The sequence below is a fragment of the Plecotus auritus genome (assembly GCF_963455305.1).
Source record: "Plecotus auritus genome assembly, chromosome: 13".
NCBI classification, from domain to species: Eukaryota; Metazoa; Chordata; class Mammalia; order Chiroptera; family Vespertilionidae; genus Plecotus; species Plecotus auritus.
Genome location: NC_137779.1, coordinates 15,042,339 through 15,060,827, shown reverse-complemented (window position 1 = coordinate 15,060,827; position 18,489 = coordinate 15,042,339). Strand labels below are relative to the sequence as shown.

The 18,489-nt window shown below is 47.9% G+C and overlaps 1 protein-coding gene across 1 annotated transcript in view; it reads right to left on the bottom strand.

Moving 5' to 3' along the window:
* The window catches only part of KLHL22 (kelch like family member 22), a 28,617-nt gene that overhangs the window by 4,596 nt on the left and 5,532 nt on the right, over positions 1 to 18,489 (bottom strand). The window contains exons 3-5 of the mRNA XM_080650519.1: positions 15,884 to 16,049; positions 11,016 to 11,734; positions 5,291 to 5,483 (exon numbers count right to left, since the gene is read on the bottom strand). Of these exons, the coding sequence (XP_080506645.1) occupies positions 5,291 to 5,483; positions 11,016 to 11,734; positions 15,884 to 16,049 (1,078 nt within the window). The remainder of the gene's footprint in view (positions 1 to 5,290; positions 5,484 to 11,015; positions 11,735 to 15,883; positions 16,050 to 18,489) is intronic.

The following is an 18,489-nucleotide window of genomic DNA, read 5'->3' as shown; positions in this document are numbered from 1 at the left end:
TGTTTCTCTCTCCCTTCCCCTCTCTCTAAAATCAATAAGCATACCCTCAGGTGAGTATTATTAATAATAAAAACACCAGGGGTAATTTTTAGCCTAGCCAGTGCTATTCAGTGGTTGAGCACTGACCCATGCACCAGGAGGTTGCTGGTTCGATTCCTGGTCGGGGCACATGCCTGGGTTGCAGGCTTATTCCCCACTGAGGGGTGTGCAGGAGGCAGGGGATGGATGTTTCTCTCATCGATGTTTCTTTCTCCCTTCCCCTCTAAATATCAATGAAAAAAATATTTTAAAAAGTTAATTTTTAGTTATGGGATTGTGTGTGGGAAGAGAATACACCACCCTGCCTTAATTTTGGCCCTCCACCTTTCATGTGCTTTCCATTGTGCCCAGCCAGCCCCCACCACAGGCACTCCTCATGCTAGTCACTACTGCCCAAGGACCTCCTATCTCATAGCTACCACATGTAGGCCCTCCTGCTGTACCAGTGGGCCCCAAGGCATTGTACAGCCCTCCTGCTGTGCCAGTGGGCATTGTGTGTTTTGGGGAAAGGAGCCCCATGAGGGGTGGAGGTTGCAGGGTTTGGTCCAGGGAGAGTCACTATGCAGGGTGGCATGGACAGAGTGGAGAGCAGGGACAGAGCAGTGGGCATGCCTTTGCTCATCAATGGTGGAGAACTAGGGAGATTTTGTTTTTTTAAAGTTAACTACATTTTGATATAAGTGTAGATTTGCACGTAGTTCTAAGAAATAATAAAGGCCCCATGTATCCTTCACTCAGAGTCCCCAGTGGTAAGAGCTTGTATAACTACATCACAACCAGGATGCTGGTATTGGCACAGTTAAGAACACAGGACATTTCCATCTTCACTAGGATCCCTCCTGTTGCCTGTTCATAGTCACACCTATTGCCTTCCTGCCCTGAATCCCCTTCGTAAGCCCTGGCAGATGATATGTTAAGTAGTCCTTTGTCAGATATGTGATTTGCAAATATTTCTCCCATTCTGCAACTTGTCTTCATTTTTTAAAAAATGTTTTCATTGATTTTTAGAGAGAGGAAGGGAGTGGAAGAGAGAAACATCAATGTGAGAAACAGATTGGCTGTCTCCTGGACGCCCTCTACTGGGGATCGAGTCCTGGCTGGGACCTCTTGGTTCATGGGTTGAGCTCAACCATTCACTAAGCCACAACAGCCAGGCTTACTTTGCTTTTTAAAAAAGATTTTTAGCCCAGCCAGCATGGCTCAGTGGTTGAGCATCGACCTATTAACCAGGAGGTCATTGTGCGATTCTGGGTTGCAGGCTTGTTCCCTAGTAGGGGGTGTGTAGGAGGCAGCCAATCAATAATTCTCTCTTATCATTGATGTTTCTATCTATCCCTCTCCCTTCCTCTCTAAAATCAATAAAAATAAATTTTTTAAACCCTGACCGGCTTGGCTCAGTGGATAGAGGTCGGCCCGCGGACTCAAGGGTCTCAGGTTCAATTCCAGTCAAGGGCATGTACCTTGGTTGCAGGCACATCCCCAGTAGGGGGTGTGCAGTAGGCAGCTGATTGATGTTTCTCTCTCATCAATGTTTCTAACTCTCTCCCTCTCCCTTCCTCTCTGTAAAAAATCAATAAAATATTTTTAAAAAATTGCCCAGCTGGCATGGCTCAGTGGTTGACCATCAACCTATGAACCAAGAGGTCACAGTTCAATTCCAAGTCAGGGCAGATACTCAGGTTGTGGGCTCGATCACCACTGTGGAGCATGCAGGAGGCAACCAATCAATGTCTCTCTCTTGTTGGTGTTTCTCTCTCGCCCTCCCATTCACTCTCTCTAAAATAATCAATGGGAAAAATATTGTGAGGTGAGGATCATATTTAAAAAAGACTTTTGATTTTTAGAAAGATGAAGAGAGAGGGAAACATCAATGTGACAGCGAAACCTTGATAGGCTGCCTCCTGCACACCCCCCACCAGGGATTAAGCCCACAAGCTGGGCATGTGCCCTGACTGGGAATCAAACTGGCAACCTTTTGGTGCACAGGACGATGTCCAACTGAGCCACACCAGCCAGGGCTATTTCTTACTCTTCAATTTCCATGCCTTTATTTCCTTTTGTTGCCTTATTTCACTGGCTGGAACTTCCAGGAAGGACTATACTGAATTAAGAGCGGTGAGAGCAGATATCTTACCCTGTTCCCCACTGTAGGGGAAAAACATTCAAATCAGTCTTTTACCATAAGTCTGTTGGTAATAGGATAACTATTGTGAAATGTTTTTTTCTTCATATGTCCATATGATTTCAATATGGTGAATTACACTGACTTTCAAACACGAAACTAGCCTCCATCCCTATAATCAACCCTGTTTGACAATGGTGTGGTGGTTTGTTTTGTTTGTTTTTGAATTCTATTTGCCACTATTTTATTAAGGATATTCATATGTATATTTATAAGAGATGTCCCCCTTTTTGGTACTGTTTTTGTCAGTTTTGGTATCAGGGTAATATTGACTTTATAAGATGAATTGGGAAGTATTCCCTCCTTCTCTCTTTTCTGGGGGGAAAATCACACAGAACTGGTGCCAACTTTTCTTTAAATGTTTGAGAGAGTAAGAATTCTCCAGTGAGCCGAAACCGGTTTGGCTCAGTGGATAGAGCGTCGGCCTGCGGACTGAAGGGTCCCAGGTTCGATTCCGGTCAAGAGCATGTACCTTGGTTGCGGGCACACCCCCAGTGGGAGGTGTGCAGGAGGCAGCTGATCGATGTTTCTCTCTCATCGATGTTTCTAGCTCTCTATCCCTCTCCCTTCCTCTCTGTAAAATATCAATAAAATATATTAAAAAAAAAAAAAAAGAATTCTCCCGTGAAATCACCTGGGCCTACACATTTCTCAACAGGTATAGAGCTATTCAATTTATCTGTTTTATGCTGAGCAAGTTGTAGAGATTGTAGTTTTTTTGAGGAATTGGTCCATTTAATCTAAGTTGTCAAATTTACATGTGCAGAGTTGTTTGTATTATTCTCTTTTGACGTCTGCAGGATTTGCAGGAATGCCCAATTTCATTCTTGATATTTGAAATTCTGTCTTTTTTTTTGTCAGTCTTGATAGAAGTTTGTCAATTTTATTGATCTTGTGGGAAAAGAAAAACACAGTTCTTTGGTTGATTTTCTCTACTGTTTATCTGCTTTTAATTTCCTTGGTTTCTGCTCTTTTTATTACTTCCTTTTTTCTGTTTGATTTGGATATACTTAGCTCTTCTTTTTTCAGGTCTTTGAGGTAGGAGTTAGATTATTGACTTGAGACACACACACCCCTCTCATGTATGCTTTTAGTGCTACAAAATTTCCTGGTGGAACAACTATAGCTAGGTACAATAAATCTTGACACATTGCCTTTTCATTTCATTCAGTTCAGAGTATTTTATTATTCCCCTTTGACCTATAGATTACTTAGAAGTGTGTCGCTTACTAGTTTCCAACAGTCTGGTCAGTTTACCTCCAAACCATACCTCAAATCCATCCATCTTCTTCCTTCTCCAATAGCCTCCACCCTAACACAGAACTTCTGTCCTTGCTCCCGCTCCTCTAAATCCTCTTCTCTTCACAAGCACTTTCCCTTTCTCAGAATAAACTATGAAGTCCCCTCCTGGCCTACAAGGTCCTTCCTCCTTCAGTCTGACATGTCCTCAAATGGACCTTCCCCAAATAGTCTATCTAGATTTGTCCTGCCAAAGCTCCCCCACCAACTCCCCACCCCGAGCCTGTTTAGCTCAACCTCCTCTTAATTTCCTCATTGCACTTACCACAATTGGCAATTATTTTACAGATTTGTTTAGTGGTTAGGATGTAAACACCATGGGGGAACCTTTGTCATTTCCTGTCCTAATTGCATCCCCAGGTATTAGGAAAAGGGTAGGTGAAAAAGAAAAAAACAAAAAGGGTAGGTGCTCAATAAATAGTTGCTGAATAAATGAATGTATGAAGTAAGGAACATTGGCAGTCAGGAAGAAGTTAACTAAACTGGTGGTCCACCAGGTCCGAAAGGTTGGCGATCGCTGGCCTAAAGGATAAGGCTGCCCCTCTGTGGCCACACTGGAGAACGGCAGCTTCCCAAACAAAGATCCCTCAGGTCCCTCCCCCACACGTCTCTCACTCCCATCTAGCACCCTTGCAGAGAGGAATTCAGTTCATCCTCATCCCCCAGGTGTCAAGGAGTCCTGACATTTCCCATGCAAAATATGCTCCTTTCTCCAGATTGCGGGTAGAGAGTATCCTTCTAGAGGGGCTCCCTTCCCCAAAGAAGCTGAGGAGCAAGGAGCATGCCAGCTTTCCCTGCCTGAAAGGAATCATGGTAGGAGACCCTGACCTTGGAGAGGAGCTGGACTCATCAGGGAGTCCCCTAGCTCCCAAGAGTCAAAGTCTAAGGCCCTTGGGGACTGGGGAAGGGTGAGAGATAAAGAGGGGATGTGTGGAAAGAGGTTCAGAAAGGCAGGAGCTCCTTTCTGCCAAGGTCCCAGAGCTAGTTCAGTAGAGCCCAAGGCAGAGCCCCACTCATCCCCCATGCCATCTCCTACTTCTGAGGTGCTCAGGGGTCCCCAAAGGTGTATAACAGATGCTCTGAAAATTACAATGCCGGTACCAACAGGGTGCATACCCTGTTCTCAGAGGCTGAAACCTGGGAAATGGGGGATCAGCTAGCCTCCTCCTTGCCCTGGGATCTCATGTCTGGTTTTGGGGATAGGATCCAAGTACCCCACAACCATAGGACAAAAGAGGGACCTCCTTAAAGTAAACATCTCCAAATTGGAACAAACCAAGATTCTGTGTAGGAAGCACATGATCTAAAAAAAAACCTTGAAAAATAAAAATTCTCATGTGTTTTTGGTGTTTTAAAGGCCCCACCCTCCAGGGGACCTTTAGGGGAGAAGTGTGAGGCTTCTGAGCCTTCATCTCTCTTGTCTAACATCTTTGGACACATCCTAGCTCATCTCAGCTGTGCTAAGGGACAGATGAGGGGAAGGTTTCTGTCTACATTTGAACTTCAGGATTAAAGTAGCTTCCCAGGGCCAAGGTGGCAAGACAAGAAGGGGTGAAATTCTGGGGAATGCGGTCTGGATGCTTGATCAGGCTCTCCCCAGGTAGTTGGCAGAACCTCAGCGGTCCCCCTCCTGCTCTCAGTGCAGGGTCTTTGGAGGGATGTGGACTCAGTTCACTGGCCCTGATTCCCTGGCTGGGTCTTTGGCTCATTCTACACACCCCAGAAAGGAGAGCGGGTGGGAAAAAACCCCTTTTGGAAGGGCTTCTTTACCTCCCTCTTGAGCGGGGCCACATAGGCCCAGGTGTTGGTGGTAGGGTCATAGCGCTCCACAGCATTCAGGTCAGTGTGGTAGTCACGGCCCGCCACTGCGTAGATGTACCCGCCCACGACACACACACACAGGTCGGCGTGCTCCTGCTGCAGGGACTGGATCTGGAACCAGCGGTTGTGCCGCGGGTCATACCTTTTGAGGGGACATGAGGACAGCATATCACTGACAGGTGAGACAGCACCTCCTGTTCTGCCCATGTCCCCTGAACCCTCCCACCATCTGCTTCCACACACTAGCACACACCCACTCACAGCCATGGCAGCAGGCTGATACACACCTGGGAGGTGTGGCCAGAAGCCTCCTGGGTTTCTGCCCACAAAGCTGGTCCCTTCCGGGTATAACCTCTGGCATGGTTTATAGCCCACTCTACTATCCACCCCAGGCTGACTGAGGGCTGTTCTTTCAGCCACCTCCATCTCACCTCATGGCCCCCATAGCTCTGTCCCCATTCCTTCAGGATGACCATGAACTGTGGATGGACACAACAGCCTCCTAGCCTCTAGCTAACACCAACACTCCCTCATGGGTGGTCTGCTCGAGCCTGCCATGTGCACAGTGCCCACACGTGCTCATCACAACCCACCTCTTCATCTCTTCATGCGCCTCATGCTTTCCCAACCTCCCCAGCTGGGGTGCCCTCTCCACTTCTCAAGGTCTCCCTCTGTGAGAGTCAAGGTGCTATCTCCCACACTGGACTTGAGTACCAAGAGGGTGGAGTCCTCTGGGATTCCATGCACTCCCATGAAGCTGGAGGAGTCAGCCTGGCCTGCAGAAGCACTGCTGGGCCAACTGGGAGAAAAGCTGACCTCTACTGAGTTACTGCTGAGCCCCAGCACCATGTGAGCAGTTAACCGTTACCATAAGTTGCTCTCCTGACATGAAGGCCACTTTCACTCCCTTTTGACTGGAGATGCAGTTGTCCCCAAGTCACAGCCCTTCACTCTCCTTCCTTCTCATCAACCTTTATAAAAAAGTCTAGTCCCCAAGCAGCTTCATCCTGCACTCATGGGCAAAGCCCACCCTATCCCTCTTCTGCCTTCAAAGGGCTTCGAATTCTCAACCCAGGTGATCTCAGACACTCCAGACCAACTAACTATAATCCTTGCTTTCTCCTGCACTGTAGACCTACACTGCAACTGCCTCCCACCCATCTCCAGCTGGCTACTCACCTGTCCTAAATGGAACCCCATGCTCCCTCTATCCATTGACCCTACCCTCACCAGCAAAGCTCCTGGTCACACTCCAAAATCCTAACACTGTAGCTCAGGCCCTTCAAAGCCCAAGTCCATACCCAACTTTCCAGCCCCAACAGCCTGCCCCAGGCTTGCCCCACTTTCAGGGGGCCTCCTATTGCCTCTACCCCTTCTTTCCGTGCCCCAGGCCTGGTGCTCTGTAGGGCCTACGTGGTGTGTTGTTTGGGTGAATACAGATGATCACAAAGCCTAAAGGGCCCAGGGCCCTGTGAGCTTGAGGTCCAAAGCCCACTCTTTCCCTGACCGGCACCTGGCCCTTTTCCCAGGGCATCCATCCACCCAGGTGCCTGCACTTGAGCTCCTACATCTGGAGCCTCCTTGCTCAATGGCCAATACATAGATACAGCATCTTTCAGATAAGTGTTTTTATTTCTACACAGGAAGACGAACTCCAAAGAGAGTAAGTCAAACTTCAAGTAGTTCTGAAGAGAGTGAATAAAGTTTTCTTTGGCCTGTGTCATATGCTGTTTGGTGAGGAAATCAGATGCATCCTTGCCCCAAAGCACAAGTTAGGCGCGTTCTGCAGCTGATTCTTCCTACCCTGCCACCCAGGAATTCCAGGAAACAAGCTGTCTCAGGAGTAAGGGCTACAAGAGACAGAACATGCATCTGGGTCACACACAGATGCAGGCCTGAATCCCAGTTCCACCCATTTACTTGGGTGCATCTGGGCATGTTTTACTCTAGACATTCACTCAGTCTCCGCACCTGTCCAATAAGGTGATGCCATCTGCCTAGAAAAGCTATCATTAAGAATCATAAAGGACAACATACATAAAAAGGATCCTTGTTAACCTGAGGGAAGTTTGTAAAGGACCAAAATCACATCTGTATTCCTAGACCTCAGTGTAGCACCTGATCAAGGTACATCATGCACTGTCTGCTGAAAAATTAACGAAGGAGTAAGATTACCAGCAGTGAAATCATTCCTTCACTCTACAAATATGTACTGGCCACCCAACATGGATCAGGCACTGCTCAGTGCTGGGGATCCAGAGGTAAACTCAAGACAAGGGCCCTGCTTTCCATCAGAATGGGAAACAAGCTAACGAGAACAGAGTGAACAAGTGCTCAGTATAATGCAGGTACCACAAATATAATAATAATAATAATGATGATGATGATGATGATGATGATGATGATGATGATGATGTAAGGAAAGTGATTCACCTGGCAGCAAGGTCTGGGGAGAGCAAGGCTCTCACAGAGATGAAGGGCCTCCTGAGAAGGTGACATTTGAGACCTGAATGACCAGCGACACAGCCAGGTGAAGGTCAGGCTGGGAACAGATAGCCAGTTCAGTCCAGAGTGCACTATTCAGAGGCCATCAACTAGCTAGGATGGTGCCTTCTACTGCCTTTCCTGTGCATGACACTCAGTCATGTACATGTCTTTTTTTCCCTATTTAAAAATATTTATTTTTCCTCTTCAACTGAGTGCACAGCTTCATGGAGCCGTGAGGGAGGAAGGGGACACCAGCCAGATCAGCCAAGTCAATCCTAGCAATCAATGAGGTGACAGATGTCACAGCCAGATCGCCCTCACATCCTCTTCTTCCCTATTCTGAGCATAAGTCAGCATCTTCCACTAGAGTGACACAATACCCTCTAGATGCTTCTGCTTACTTCCTTCTGGTCTCCTGCCCTCACAGCTTCCTAGGCACAGTTCACTTGGATTTGTGGCTTCAGATTTAAGGGCATGCGCGCGCGCGCACGCACACACACACACACACACACCACATCAATAATTTAAAGGCACCAAAGAAAAAGTCTACTAAATTTAACAAGAACCACAGTTTCACTGATTTCTTATCTCCCCACTGTGTCCTAAATTCCACACTTTCCTCTTTATTGGATTGATTTTCCACTTTGTTAGAATAAACCCCCAAGTAATATTCTTTTTCTAATAAAAATAAGCTTTATTATTGTATATAAGGATATAATCAGTTTTAATCACTTTAATGCAGATTGTGGATCATCCAACCGCAAACTCAGAAGTGAAATCTAATAATGAAGTTTATTACAATTAAAACATTATTTGAAATATACTACAGGTCATGGGAATGCCTAAGGAAAAAAAAGTTATTATTCTAAGTAGGGTCAGAACATGTGGCAACATGAGACCAGCTACTACCAGGTAAGGCATGCAGTCAGTTTTCAGAAGCCCAGTGCTATGGAAAAGGTGCAAACATAGAAGGTGGATACTAAAGATGCAATCAAAGAAAGAAACAGTGGTATCTTGGAGGCAAATACAATTTGCTCCAAAAGAGGTAACTTTTTATATAGTTTCTGTACCAATGCTTTAAGATATAACCTGGTAAGTCCCTAGCTCCTTAAAGTGCAAACCCTAATTTACTGCAAAATCTTGTTTTCTTATATAATGAGAGCCTATAGGTTCAAAGGCTGGTGAAATAATGGAAGGGGGAAGGGGAGAGAACCAAACTCTTAGATCAAATTAAGATCCATCTTCCATCTAGCAGCTTTAAGAATCCACTGGGAGAGCCCTAGCTGGTTTGGCTCAGTGAATAGAGCATCGGCCTGAGAACTGAAGGGCCCCAGGTTTGATGTGGGTCAAGGGCACAAGCCTGAGTTGCAGGCCCGATCCCCAGTAGGGGGCGTGCAGGAGTCAGCCAATCAATGATTCTCTCTCATCATTGATGTTTCTATCTTTCTCTCCCTCTCCCTTCCTCTCTGAAATCAATAAATAATATATATATATAAAGAATCCACTGGGAGATTAAGGAAACATTCGCTCTTTAGAGATGACAGACCCCAGGACCCTTCCCACCACCTTGCCAGATGCTCTAAACCCCAGCCCCTCAGTGTTGCCTGCTCCCACTAGGCAGGTCTCACAACCCCACCTGTCGCAGTGATCCACTTCCTGAGTGAAGTTTGAGGCTATAATTATCAATCACAGGGCTGATATTAGCATTTTCCAGAGTCCAGCTTGGGTCTCATAGCACATGTTCAAGAAAGGGGAATTTAGACCAATCTTGTGTGAAACTGCATGTAACAGGACAGACTATGGGCTAGCAGCATCCCTGCAGGCACACAACCACCCTACCATGTGCTGAGGGCTGGAGACCATGATATTCTGGAGACATCTGCTTTACAGGTCTGTGGGTTGCTCAGCAAGGAGATCTGACCTTGGCTCTCCAAATGGGAAGCTGAGCGCCCTAAAAAACAAACTTCGAGGCTTGGCTAGAGGGAGGCTTGAACCTGGTGCTGCTACGCCCACTGGGGATGGCATTTGGTATGAGTGCAAGTATTGCCTCCTGGCTTTGGGTCTCATCAGTCCAACAAAGGTAATCACTTCCTGAGCCCAGGAGATCAGAAGTGGCTGAGGAATGGTCACCTCCACCTCAGTCCTGGTCACCATGCTTCAGAGAGGCATAGCCAGGCCACACCCCACACCATCCTCACCCCAGAAGATAAAATCATGGACATGAACTTGGTCTGCATCCAGCTCACAGATGCAAGAAGCAGTTGGAACTCTTGCTCTCCCTCTGCAGTACCGTCTTTCAGTTTGTGCAGGTGGAAACTTCCCACAGGCGTCAAATCCCAAGAAATCAAACCGAAGTACAGTGGATGGGACCTGAAAACCTACTGGCTCTGTGGAATCAGCCTCGTAGACTGACAGAGCTAAAGCCTCCTACAGAGCATGACAGTCCACCAAACCCCCTCAGAAAACTTCCTTCTCTGGAGACCACTCTGCTGACAACATACACCTCCTCATACACCTCGGTCTCACAGGAGACCTCCAGGCGGTTGCTGCTGAGGAGGGAGTAGACCCTAGGGGTAGGGGTGGGGATTTGGCAAAAAGCTCAGCGATGCCTGTTGGCCTTTCCTGCATCCCGGAGCTGAAAACTGCACACTCAGGGGAGCAGTAGCAACAGGAAGTCATGCTCCACTACTGGCTTGTGGTCAGAAGAGCAAAGCAGATAGGCAAAGGGAAGCTGGGACGAGTTGTGTCAAAATTCAAGAGAGGGCAAAATGGAAGGAGCAAGTGCCTGTCCATGCTCCCAGTTCCTTCTGAGGCCTAACCACCCTTCCTGCCAAGGGCTTCCCTCCCCTGCGCTCAGCCAAGTGCAGAATCACAACTCAGCCCCCCACCGACAAGACAGCAGTGTGTGATCCAGGGTGAGTGTACTTCTGAGAAGGGGACAAGAGCGAAAGAAAGCAATCCAGGTTCCCTTTTCTTTATGTCACCGCCATCTACATTCTCCAATTAACCTGAAATTTGTTCCACAAAACAGGGGTACCCCAACAAGCACAAGATTAATGTAAAAGGCTGATCACCTTGGTCCATGGTGATGTGCCCATGCAGAACCCCTCCCTAACCAGCCCTCTGAGCCCATGATTCCTACACTACAGCATCACCTGAAGAAATATGGCCAGGGGTCCCTTCTTACCTCCAGCATCGGGACTCAGCGCGGAATCCCTGGACATTGTTGTCCCCTCCAATCAGATACACAAAGTTGTTGAGCACTGCGATGCCCTGGTTGGACATCCGGGGGGCCAGGGAGGCGGTGAAGTGCTTCCACTCTCCCAGCAGGGGGTTCAGGTACTTGGCCTGGTCACTGAGGACAGTGGATGGTGTGGAGTGAATGCCCCCAAAGCCCACAACGCACTGGAAGTCTGACCGCAGCTCCGTCTGTGGGCTCTGCAGGCTGGGCTGCAGGCTCTCGTTTTGGTGGTACATGAGAGCATTGGCCACTGTGTCCCTCAGTGGGCTGGGGTCCAGCTTGTCGTGTAGCCGCTGAAGGACCTCAGGTTCCATGAGGGGAAACCGCACTGTCTCAAGGAGCTTGGGGGGCTCTTGCAATGAGATCTGGTCTGCTTGCACCTGCTCCAGGGTGTAATGGTAGAGCAGGGCACCCTCATACACCTCGGTCTCGCAGGAGACCTCCAGGCGGTTGCTGCTGAGGAGGGAGTAGACCTTCTCCAGAGGAAGCTGGCGGTACTTGTCAGTCCTCGAGAAGGCCACAAAGTTTTTGAGGATGTAGGTGTCCAGCTGCTTGGTCAGACGGCTCAAGTCAAATAGTTCTGCCAGCCGGTAGACATCAAGGATGTTCTCCTCATCCACCCAGGACACGAGGAAATCACAGCAGAAATGGATGATTTCTGGGATCTATGGAGAAAACAAGACTCATTCAAGCCTGGGAAACAGTGTCTGGGCGCAGAAGACAGTGACAGTAGTTACATGCCTTACGTGACTGTCCTCTGAAGCAGGTTCCCGCTCCCCCCAACCCTCTCACCATCCCCAACCTTTCCTGGAGCAGAGGCTGGTACAGCCACTTTCCCCAACACTAGAGACAAATGAGGTTCACTGCAGATGGACTGGGTTTAAATCCTGGCTCAGGAGTGATCTGCAGAATGCTCTTAAGCTCGCTGAGCCTCAGTTTGCTTATCTATAAAATAGGGATAAAGTAGAAAGGAATAATTTCAAGTGACATCATGCCTAGGAACTCCCTGGCACAGAATGGACCCCTGAATATGTCAGTTGCCTTTTAGATCAAAAGTACTGGATCTTCAGAAAAGCTGGAAGCTGCACAATGGCCACGGTGTCCACTGTCCCTGGTTTGGAATGCACCTGGGACCTCCACCCCAACCCCCAGCTCCTTTCTCCTACCACAACCCCCACAACTGGAGGCCAGCCAAAGCTTCAGGCCCAGGAAACCTGCCCACTCCCCCAAGAGAAAGGCCCTAAGCTACCCACATACTATGTTTCTCTCTCTCTCTCCCTTTCCCTTCCTCTCTCTAAAAAAATTAATAAAAAACCACCAGCACAAACACCCACCCAGCACTCAACCTGACCCAGAGTTCTTGAAAAGCTGAAAGCCACCCTGCCAGGGCAGAGGCCTGCTCAACTCATCATCAAGGGAGCTCCCAGGTGGCCTGCACCTTCCCTTTCTGAACTGTTCAGAAGACCCAGAGGGTTGGAAGGAGGGCAAGAGAGAGCATGACACTAAGGTGGGAGCTGAGAATTGAGCCATAGGGTTAAAGGACACCAAACCCTTTAACCAAAGGGTTATTACTAGTAGATAATCAAAGCATGACAGAATAAAGGAGACAGAGAGAAGAGCTCTAGGAAAAGCTGCCCATGTATTGCTAAATTCTTTAGGAAAACAGGATTTGGGAATTTCTCTAAAAACAGGACCACCTCACTTTTGCAGCATCATTAACAAATTGACCAGTGCGCATAGAGCAATTCTGCTGGCATCTGAAGCTTAAAATACACATTTATAATGGTTTTACTTTTATTTTCCAGGTAATATGTTAAGAGCTGAATAAAAACCTGCAAAGTTCCAGGCATGTATTTCCCCAAACGGAATGTTCCCAGGGTGCTTTGTTAGGTCATGAAAGTCTTTAATCAACCACAGTTTCTCTCTTAGCCTGAGCTTCTGCTTTGCTTCTTCTTCCTAAAATACTACTTCTGATTTGTCATGGGCAGGACACCAAGGACCTGGGTAGAAGGTGAGAGCAAACTGCCCTCAGTGGGCCTGGAGAAGCAGCTCTTGAAGAACCAAAGCCTCCTCAATAAGGATTGTGTTGCCTTCTCATTGTCAGAGCAGTGGGCCCTGCCGGATGGAATCTCACAGAGGAGTCACCTCAGGCCCACCCCATGAAGGAGCGCCACGAGGGGCCAGAGGAGGAAACTCATTTGCCGAGGATGACTCAGTGTGGGTGGTCTTGCTGGAATTCAGACACAAGGCACAGCATGTGGGGGTGGGGGCAAGTCACAACAGCTAGTGGCTACACGAACAAACATGATCTGATAGGCCTATGGACTTGGAACTGTTATGCCAAGTAAAACTTGCTTTAAAAACATCATCGCATAACCCTACCTGACTTGGCTCAGTGGATAGAGCATCAGCCTGCAGAGTGAAGGGTCCTGGGTTCGATTCCAGTCAAGGGCACATGCCTGGGTTGCGGGCTCAATCCCCAGTAGGGGGCATGCAGGAGGCAGCCAATCAATGATTCTCTCTCATCATTGATGTTTCTATCTCTCTCTCCCTCTCCCTTCCTCTCTGAAACCAATAAAAATATATTAAGCCCTACCCAGCTTGGCTTAGTAGATAGGGCATTGGCCTGTGGACTGAAGGGTCCTGGGTTAAATTCCGGTCAAGGGCATATGCCCGGGCTGCGGGCTCAATCCCCAGTAAGGGGCATGCAGCAGGTGGCCAATCAATGATTCTCTCTCATCATTGATGTTTCTCTCTCTCTCTCTCTCTCTCTCTCTCTCCCTTCATCTCTGAAATCAATAAAAATATATTTTAAAAAAATTAAAAAAAAACAAACACACATCATTGCATAGAAGCCCAATATATTAAAAATAAAACAAAACAAAGCTGGGCTGTTCAAGATGAAGTGGGGGTTCCTCTCTCCCATGCCGTCCCCCAGAATGGCCCAGAGGTATCAAGGAGCAATGGCCAAACCTCTGCCATAAGTAACCTAGGGAAACAGCAGATCACTGAGCTGATGGGTGGGAGAGGGAAAGTGGTGTTTTGGAAAATGGTTTGGTATTGGTATGCATGATGGATTCAAAGAGAAGGCAGGGACCAGCTGGAAGGTATAAATGGAGAGGTGAAGGCCAGGACAAAGATGAGGACATGGAAACAGAGAACAGAGATAGCTAGCTACAGGTAATATTTACAAGGATGACTTGTCCAAACATGGACACAGGGAATGAAGATGGTAGAGCTCAAGGAGCCATGGAGGCTCTGGCAGAATGGTCATGGGACACAGACCAGGAAGTGGGGAGAGGAGCATGCAGTGAGGAGAAGACAATGCTGACAGTGAGTCCCTGAGTAGAGAGCTGAATATGTGACTTAGGTGTTGCAAGAACTGGATGAGAGTTCCCAAAGCAACAATGACCAGGATGTGGGAACAGAAGAGATCTCTGAATAAAGAAGGTGGGGAGGCCTAGCTGATTTTGCTCAGTGGATAGAGCGATGGCCTGAGGACTAAAGGGTAACAGGTTCGATTCTGGTCAAGAGCACATACCCGGGTTGCAGGCTAAATTCTCAGGAAGGGGAGTGCAGGAGCAGCCAATCAATGATTCTCTCTCATCATTGATGTTTCTATCTCTCTCTCTCTCCCTTCCTCTCTGAAATTAAAAAAAAAAAAAAAAAAAAAAAAAGGCCAAGCTTGTCCTTGCCCTGCACAAGGGCGTTCATTTCCACCTGGAACACTGTACCCTGGTTGGGGAGGTGCTACCCACTCTGAGGGTAATGGCACAAGGAGCTCAGGGTAGGGCCTCCAGATGCCCTGAACAGGTTGGTTTTCCTATGACTTGAGTTTTTTCTGACTGCCCCAAATATGCTCTGACCTAAAAAAAGGTGAGGATTAGCGGGCCAGTGTGGTTCAGTGGTTGAGTATCAACCTATGAACCAGTAGGTCATGGTTTGATTCTTGGTCAGGGAACACGCCCAGGTTGCAGGCTTGATCCCCAATGTGGGCGTGCAGGAGGCAGCTGATCAATGATTCTCTCTCATTATTGACTCTCTCTCATCATTGACATTTCTCTCTCTCTCTAACTCTCCCTTCCTCTCTGAAATCAATTAAAAAATATTTTTTTAAAAGGTGAGGATAATGAATTTAGTGTAGCATTTCACTTTACTTTCAAGAAATATGGGAAGAGATGTCTCTCAAGCCCAATCAGGCTGTCTGATGGACAGCTCTTCATAAGAGTAAAGGCATGCGCAGGCCCAGCCTGTGTAAGTGCACCAACATTGCCAAAAGTCAATGCAGTTTTCTAAAATGTATATTACACTGTCAAAGCCTCAGAAGACTTTTTTTAATTCTGTAGGAAAGTAAGTACTTAAAGTTCAGTAACAAAGGGGAAAGCAGTTTCAGAGATCAACAAGACCAAGTGAGAGGATGGGCAGAAAGGGCCTAGGCAGCAATACTGGGGGAAGCTCAGCTTTGCCAGATGCCAGCATCCACAGGATGTCACAGGTTTGGCTTCGGCCATTTATTTACGTGCAGGACCTTTCCAGGGGCAGGGAGACCCAGGAAGACATAAAGGAACCAGGAGAAAGGCAGAGGCCAAACGCAGAGGAGGAACCTGGACCTGATGACCTTTAGAGCAGCTCTGCTCAGTGCCCAGAGCTGGCCAAGCCAAGCACTGCCCGGGGGCTTCCACCCCACTCCACTCTCTCTTACTGCCTCGTGTCCTCACCTGCCTGACCCACCCCCATGCCTGTGCCTGGCAGGCACCCAGGGAAACCACACCTATGCATGGGTGTCTGCCTTGCTCCAATGAGGTGAGCCTCACCTGAAGCTGGCAGGCGGCAACCAGCGTCTCCTGGACATTGCTCAGGCTGAGCTCCAGCTCGGAAGTGTATATGAAATGCAGGATTTGGCACATGGCATTGTAGGACACACCGTGGATTAGGACCTCTTCCTGTTCCATTTCCTTCAATCCCCCAGCAAACATTCCTCTGCAAAGCGAAGACACGAGACAGTGGAGTTATACTAATTGGGCCACCAGCCCAGACTGCAAAGAGCATGAGCAGCCAGACCAAGGAGCAGGCTGACCCAGCACCACTGTGCGACAGGACGTTGGCTCAATCTGAGCACTGAGTCATCCCACAAAAGGCATCCACAAGTTCCTGACCAAGTTTGAGCAACCATCCTAAAAACTGCCCTGTGTTCCCTTTCATGGGCCCTAGGGTGCAGAGACCATGTCTGGCTTGCTTTCTGCTGCATCCAGTAAGTATACTTCCTGAATCACAGCAGCAGCCCAGAGCATGTTATGAAAGAATGAATGAATGGGAGTCATCCCATTCAGTATATACTTACTGAGCACCTACCAAATGCCAGGTACTATTCCAAGAACAGAAGAGAAGAAGTAACAGTTAAGTACTGTGGCAAGATTCCTACATACAAAACGTTTAATGCTAGGAAGAATGACAACAAAGAAACAAGTTATTTCAAATTGTGGGAATGCTGGGAAGGAACTCAGCAGGACATCTGATTGAGGAGAGCATGACTGGGAGAGGAGAGCAGGTGGAGAACAACGGGGGCAAGGAAGGCCCACTCTGAGGACTGAAATGAGACTAGGCAGCACCTCCCCAACCAGGGCACAGTGTTCCAGGTGGAAATGAACGCCCTTGTGCAGGGCAAGGACAAGCTTGGCACACAGGCAGCCAGGGCAAAGAGGAAGTGAGCTGGAGATACGACACAGGGTCAGGTCCTGCTACCCGCAGGGCAGGGTAGAGTCTGGATTTAAATCCAAGCATAATGAGATGCTGTCAGGGAATTTTATGCAGGAACATGGCATGAGCTGACTGACTCTTCAAATTCAGGTGCTGTTGGCCAGAGTGGAAGGGCTAGAGGAGAGGTGGGAAGGTTCCACCAGGACTGGCAAGGACCACATGGCTGGAGAACTATTGTTGAAACTACCCTGGGGAGGACTGGAGAGAACATGCTGACAGAATGGATCTAGCAGAGCACAGGAAGAATCAGGCCCTTGACTGGGGTCATGGTGCAGCCAGCTGGGCAGATGGGGACTTGAGAGGAACAGGGTCAGAGAAGGCAGCGGGAGTCCTATTGTGGCACCATCAGTGTGATATGCTCATGAGGCATCCCAATAGAGAGTCGATTCAGAGGGAAGGGGCTGGTGGTCAGGGGAGGCGTCAGGACTGAAATATGACAACATAAAGATGATAGAGTAACTATTTTTACATTTTTTAAAATTTTCAACTAGGTTAGTACACATACATAGTACAAGATTTAAAATATATGGAAGGGTGAAGCCTCTCCCTCCTCTACTCCAGGCCATGAGTTTCCCTCCCCAGGGCAGCACTAGCACTAGAGGCAGTCCACATTATCTATACGGTTTTGACTCAATACACCTTGAAAATGGATTCTTATTGGTATACAGAGCACTGAAAAGGCTATCATAATTGATTTAACCCATTCCTGCTGGGGTGCACTTGGTTTACTTCTAATCGCCCATTTTTTTCATCCAATGAATGGCCCTATCCCCACATTTTGCACATGTGACTGTAGGATTAATTCCTACAGAAGCAATTGTTGGGACAAAGGCTTTATATATATTTACACGTTGATAGGACTGGCCATATGCTATCAATTTTATAAGGAAAAAACCTTGTAACCAATGAGACAGGTAATCTCACCAAATGTTTGAGATGTGGCACTGAAAGACTGAGACGTAAACTGTCACAATGTCTTTTCATTTATTTTTTTTTAATGTATTTTATTGATTTTTTACAGAGAGGAAGGGAGAGGGATAGAGAGTCAGAAACATCGATGAGAGAGAAACATCGATCAGCTGCCTCCTGCACACCCTCCACTGGGGATGCGCCCGCAACCAAGGTACATGCCCTTGACTGGAATCGAACCCGGGACCCTTCAGTTCGCAGGCTGACGCTCTATCCACTGAGCCAAACCGGTTAGGGCCACAATGTCTTTTTTAAAAGTATGTGTGTCCCTAGCCCAGTGGTCAGCAAACTGCGGCTCACAAGCCACGGTTTGCCGCTCTGTTGACTAATGAGTTTGCCGACCACTGGACTAGACTAAATGTTACCGTGTAGTTGGAAGCTGTAAGGATTAGGCAATTGTGGCATATTGTGTGCAAAGAGGTAAAGGGTAGTATATGACAGTGGTCGGCAAACTCATTAGTCAACAGAGTGGCAAACGGCGGCTAGCGAGCTGCATGTGGCTCGCGAGCCGCAGTGTGCCGACCACTGCCCTAGCCAGTTTGGCTCAGTGAATAGAGCATCGGCCTACGGACTGAGGTGTCCTGGGTTCAATTCCGGTCAAGGGCACATGCCCAGGTTGCCGGCTCAATCCCCAGTAGGGGGCATGCAGGAGGCAAGTGATCAATGATTCTCTCTCATCATTGATGTTTCTATC